This window comes from Tinamus guttatus, unplaced genomic scaffold (assembly GCF_059628265.1).
Source record: "Tinamus guttatus ecotype Peru unplaced genomic scaffold, ASM5962826v1 Tinamus_guttatus_pri_ptg000528l, whole genome shotgun sequence".
Taxonomy (NCBI): domain Eukaryota; kingdom Metazoa; phylum Chordata; class Aves; order Tinamiformes; family Tinamidae; genus Tinamus; species Tinamus guttatus.
In genome coordinates this window covers 238,589-244,174 of record NW_028289062.1, presented here as the reverse complement: position 1 = coordinate 244,174, position 5,586 = coordinate 238,589, and the positions used below count along the sequence as shown (strand labels likewise).

The window sequence follows — 5,586 nt, the reverse complement described above, 5'->3', positions numbered from 1 at the left end:
GCGGAATTCTCCTTTCCCATCAGAAGATGCCAGCAGAGCCGATGCCCTCCTCAAGGAGACCCCAGGAGCGGGACCCTCTGTCCTAGCACACGCCAGGACATCTGCTCCGTGCCCTTCGTGTCCCCACCCTGCACCCGACTTTGTACGAATAAAGACTCAGAAACGCAGGATTCGTGCACATAAAGAGTAGCCGGTGCTTGGGCGTGACTAAGTTACAGAGCAAACCGGAGCGCGAGCAGCACGGGGTCCGGTCCCCAAGCCCCAGGAGCCCCTCAGGGGACATGCCCGGGGCTCACAGCCCGCTCGGAGCCACCATGGCTCCGGCAGTGCTTCCTTGGTCTTATCTGCGTGGTGGCGTAAGCGCAGCCTTGATGAGCTGGAGCGGAGGCAGCGGGGACGCGGAGCCAAGGCCGTAGCTGCGAGACCTTCACAGCCTTCTCCCAAACCCTGGAGCCTTGCTGCAATATCCTCGGGAGCTTTCCAGGGCATAAAGCGTGCGCCAAGCCATCGGAGAGGTGTAGGTGCAATCCCGGCTAATGGGGGCAGCTCGGTCCAAAGTGCACTGGCCCAGTCCAGTCCACATTGCCCGGACCGGGTTCTTGGGTCCCCTCAGGCCTGGGTCTCCAGGGGACGCAAGGTGAGCTGGATGGGTTTGTCCGGGATGAGGATGAGGTCAAACTTGGTCCCAACTTCCACAGCTCTCTTGGTTTCCACCTTAAAGTTCTCCAGGAGCTGCAAGAGGGAGAAAAAAACAAACGGAAAATGTCCCAAATCAGAGTTTTTTGGGGTGCCAGATGGGGACATGAGCTGACTCACATGGATGAGGAAGAGCTGCATCTCGAGTTCGGCAATCCTGCGGCCCAGGCACTGGCGCGGCCCAAAGCCAAAGCTCAGGCCCTGGAAGTATTTGGAGCCTGTGGCCAGCCAGCGCTCGGGGTTGAACTGCTCCGGCTTGGGGAAGACCTTGGGGTCCCGGCCCATGGCGTAGAGCCCCACCTGCACCAGGGTCTGCAGAGGGGACAAGGAGGATGAGCCTTGGGGCAGCCATGCGACCTTCGGACACCCTTGTTCCCCTGCACCCAATGTGCTCACCTTGGGCGGGATGCAGTAATCCTGGAGGACAACCTCCTGCGTGGTGTATCTCTGCAGGGTGACGGCCACGGGGTGCAGCCTGGGGGACAGTGAGAGTCAGACGCCCAAGAGGCCACCGCCACATCCCGCTCGCTGCTGGAGTGGTGTGAGCAGGGGACAGTGGTCCCCTCCACCCGGGGACTCCCCATCACCTGAGTGTTTCCTTGATGGTGGCTTTGAGCAGCCGGATGGTCTTGAGCATCTTCACCCTGTCTCCCTGTGCCTGCTGCTTGGCCGCCAGGATCTCTGCCCTGAGCTGCTCCTGGATGCCCGGGGAACGCGCCAGCTCGAACATGGCCCATTGGAGTGTCATGGAGGTCTGCAATGGAGCAGGAGGACTCAGAGCCGCCTGGGATGCGGCCACCGCGACCGTCCTGCACGCTCCTCACCGTGTCCACTCCCCCTGCCATCATCTCAGTGACGCTGGCCTTGATGTCGTCCAGGGGCAGCTTGTCCTGCATGAGGAGGCTAGAGAGGATGCCCGTATACTCCTTGGTGCTCTTGCGGTGCAGCCGCAGGTCTCGGTAGACGCTCTGAATGCACTTGTCCGCTGAGGAGACACAGCGCAGACGCGGCTCTGAGACACCCAGCAGAGGCTCCCAGGCTCTCCGGGCTGGACCCAGCATGGTCCAAGACCAGCTCCTGGTGCTCCGAGTGAGACGGAGGGACGCTCACCCTGCGTGAAGATGGTGTCCCACGCTTGGACGTGGTCCCGCCACGTCTTGGCGTTGAGGCGGCGCAGCAGGGTGGGCGGCACGTAGAGCATGGGTGACGTGGTGTGGAACATGAGGCTCACGGCATGGATGAAGCGCTGCGCCTCAGGGTCCACAAAGTCCTGTAGGAGGCCCAGCCGCTCCCCGTACAGGACATGGCACACAGCTGGAAGCAGAGAGACAGTGAGTGGCCCAGGACCCCCAGCTTGTTCCCCCCTCCTTTGGGGGCCACCTCCAGCCAAGGGGGCTCCTGGCTGTCCTCCTGCACAGGCCCATGGAGGCATCTCTCATGGGGTAGAAGCAGGAGCAGCAGTTGGTGATGCAGATGACAGAGAGGTGTCCAGGTATGGGAGCCTTTAGCTGAGTCTTGTGTAGCTGAGAAAGGGGAAAAGGGTGTCCCAGAGTGGGACCCCCTTGTTAGGGGACAGCATGTCCCTCTAGACCCAACGTTCTGTGGGGAGAGGCACCTTCAGCCCTTGTTGGAGGAGGCTGGAGAGATGCATCATGCTGCTATGCACCGCGCCAAGGCACAGTCCCACAGGAACACCACTCCCAGGGCTGCTCATCCCGGGATCTGGCCGCACAGAGCACTCACACTCAAGGGCGAAGCGGAAGAGCTCGTCGGTGAAGTCAGCCGTCCAGCGCTCCCGGCCGCTCTTGCTGACCTGCGCCCGGGCGCGCCGCACGAAGTCCTCGCCCACCTGGCTCAGCAGTGGCACAAAGGTGTCCATGACCTGCGGTGACAGGGCCTCCTTGTTCAGCGTGAGGCGGTCGGCGCGCCAGGCCTCCCCGCTCCTGCGAGACATGGTGCGGGGCCATCAGCGGGCCCATGCGCACAGGTGCATGGGTCGCAGAGGTGCTGGGCACGGCGCGGGCGGTGCTCACTTGAGGAGCACGCCATAGGGCTTGTTGCGGAAGTCGCGGTAGGCCAGCCACGGCGGCACACTGAAGCGCTCGGGCAGCAGCCCCTCAGCCCTGAAGAGTGTGGCCGCGTCCTGTGGGCTGATGATGTTCACGCTCTCGTAGGCTCCCAGCTTCTCCCTGCGACAGACACGGAGCCACTGGTGGTGCCCACCGTGACACCCCGACAAGGGTGCCCCGCCAAGGCCCCAGGGCTCCATCAGGGCAGGCAGCAAGTGCCACCGCGGCCAGGGGGCCCCTTCCAGCCTGTCCGCATGAGGGTGACAGAACCGAGACCCACGGAGGGGCAGGGGAGGGGACCAAGAATCTCCTGCAGCCACCCCTCAGCTTCCTCCTCGCTGAATATCTCACCTGGGCATCCTGGCACCACGGCAGCCCCTGCAGCACCTCTCCTGGTGCCAGGTGCCAGCCGGGGCAGAAAGGGACTGCGGACCCAGCGAGGTCCCCAAGCCATCGCGTCCCCCCCGCCCTGCTCTGCACCTACCTGTAGATGGGCCCGAACTGCTGGAAGTTACGGGCCATGATGTTGTGGATGTTGTGGAAGCCGCCCTCCCGCCAGAAGCGGTAGAGGTTGAGCCAGCCCATGCGCCAGTTTCCTGGGAGCTGGTTGAAGGGTCGAGGCGCCGTGCTGGGCACTGAGCGCGACGCGCCGGCGGCAGCCACCTGCACCCGATGCTCTTGCCCGACCGCGTATCCGCGCCAGCCGTGTGGCTTGGGAGCAGCCCTGGCTAGCATGACAGAGCGCATCGGGAGCATCCGAGTGCCTGCGCCTGCTGCGGCCTCGCTCTTATCCTGCCGGCGCTGTGCCAAGGAGAGGGGAGCGTGCCGAGGGCTCCGTGCCCGCCTCCTTGGGAGTCGCGGCTGGCAACGCGGGGGGGGTCCAGCGGGGGAGGATGACGGTCCTTTTGGGAAGTTTCCAGCCGCTCTCCATGGGGCAGAGAGTGAGGCAGGCACCGAGGGCTCCGCATGGGACCATTTGCCCAGGGCAATGGCTTCTTTGGGGCACAGAAACACAACGTGAGGCAAGCTTGGGGGGGGTGCCTTTGGGGGGGGGGTCGGGGGGTCCCTGGGGACCTGTGACGGGCCCTGTGGCGTCCCTGGAGGTTCTGGGTATCCCTAGAAGGTCCCTGGCAGTCACTGAGGAGCCCTGGAGATGTCACTGTCACTGGGGTGGTCCCTTGGGCTTTGCTGAGGGCTCTGGGCTGTCCCTGGGTGGCCCCGGGATATCTCTAGGGGGTACCCAGAGGTCCCTGGGGGTGTCAGGGGCCACTGAGGAGCCCTGGAGGTTTCTGGGGTGCTGCCGGGGGTCCCTGGGGTGTCGCGCCGGTCCCGGCGGGGAGGCAGCACCGGCTCCGGCCCGCTTCTCCTCGCTGGCCCCCCTGCCTTTCGCGGCCCGGCAGCGACCCCAGCGTCCAAGTGCGCGGCCGTCTCCGCGGCGCCCGGCCTGCAGCGGCGCGGGGCGGGGCGGGGGGCGGTCGCTTTTTCCCGTTTCTCGGGTTTTTAAGCCCAGCCGCGGCCGCGGGGGGGCGCTCCCGCCCCGGCGGTGCCGCGGCGACGGGCGAACGTCGCTGCTCGGGACTTGGCCTTTGCGGGTGTCCTGCCCCTCCTCACCCCGCGCTGTCCCCAAGCACACAGGGCTGTCCTGTAGCCGTGGCACGGGCTGGTGGCCATGTCACACCGCACGTGGCCGTGGCACAGGGTGGTGGCCGTGGCACAGCACAGGTGGCCATGGCACAGGGTGTTGGCCATGTCACAGTGCAGGTGGCCACGGCACAGGGCAGATGGCCGTGGCACAAGGTGGTGGCTGTGGCACAGCACAGGTGACCATGGCACAGGGTGGTGGCTGTGGCACGGGTCGTGGCCATGTCACAGCACAGGTGGCCATGGCAAGGGGTAGGGGCCGTGGCACAGGGTGGTGGCCATGTTACAGCACAGGTGGCCGTGGTACAGTGCAGGTGACGGTGGCACAGGGTGGTGGCCGTGGCACGGGGTGATGGCCATGTCACAGTGCAGGTGGCCGTAGTACAGTGCAGGTGGCCGTGGCACAGGGTGGTGGCTGTGGCACAGGGTCGTGGCCATGGCACAGCACAGGTGGCCGTGGCACAACACAGGTGGCCATGGCACAGGGTGGTGGCTGTGGCACGGGATGATGGCCATGTCACAGTGCAGGTGGCCGTAGTACAGTGCAGGTGGCCGTGGCACGGGGTAGGGGCCGTGGCACAGGGTGGTGGCCATGTCACAGCACAGGTGGCCGTGGTACAGTGCAGGTGACGGTGGCACAAGGTGGTGGCCGTGGCTCAGTGTGGTGGCCATGGCACAGCGTGGTGGCCATGTCACAGCGCAGGTGGCTCTGGCACAGCACAGGTAGCCGTGGCACGGGGTGGTGGCCATGGCACAGGGTCATGGCCATGACACAGCACAGGTGGCCGGGGCACAGGGCAGGTGGCCATGGCACAGCGTGGTGGCCGTGGCACAGCGCAGGTGGCCGTGGCACGGGGAGGTGGCCGTGTCCTGCTGTTCCAGACCATGCCTGGTCTGCTTGCTTGCTCCTTGGAGGGCTGCAGCCCCTGCAGAGCTGCAGCAAAGAGCATCCGGGTGAGCATCGTGGCTCACCCCCCTCTGCAGACTTCGTCACTGTCACCTCTCAGGCTTCGTCACCTCATGGGTTTCCACTGTTCCACAGAGGTTTTAGCACTTCGCAAGCCAAAAAGTCCCCCCGTCACGTCCTCTGCACACTCCCACCGCCTGCCTCCGCGTCCCCAAGCGCTGCCTCTTTCGGGGCACCTTCCTCCGCCAAGATCTTGCAAGATCAGAGGGGCCC

General features: G+C 65.3%; 1 protein-coding gene across 1 annotated transcript; it reads right to left on the bottom strand.

Moving 5' to 3' along the window:
- Nucleotides 1-583: 583 nt before the first annotated feature.
- CYP11A1 (cytochrome P450 family 11 subfamily A member 1) lies at nt 584-3,371 on the bottom strand. Its single transcript, XM_010225117.2, has 9 exons — nt 3,250-3,371; nt 2,730-2,885; nt 2,440-2,639; nt 1,807-2,010; nt 1,521-1,681; nt 1,284-1,450; nt 1,093-1,171; nt 817-1,008; nt 584-732 (listed from the first exon to the last, which is right to left on the bottom strand). Exons 1-9 carry the CDS (start codon nt 3,348-3,350, stop codon nt 610-612), a joined length of 1,383 nt encoding a protein of 460 aa, XP_010223419.2. The 5' UTR covers nt 3,351-3,371; the 3' UTR covers nt 584-609.
- Between the last annotated feature and the right edge of the window lie 2,215 nt (nt 3,372-5,586).

Excerpts from the sequence above, each read along its gene's own strand:
- CYP11A1 (XM_010225117.2), bottom strand. The coding sequence starts at position 3,350 with ATGGGCTGGCTCAACCTCTACCGCTTCTGGCGGGAGGGCGGCTTCCAC. Across the intron at positions 2,886-3,249 it reads CAGTTCGGGCCCATCTACAG|GGAGAAGCTGGGAGCCTACG; the intron begins GTAGGTGCAGAG and ends TGTCTGTCGCAG. Across the intron at positions 1,009-1,092 it reads ATTACTGCATCCCGCCCAAG|ACCCTGGTGCAGGTGGGGCT; the intron begins GTGAGCACATTG and ends TCCCCTCTGCAG.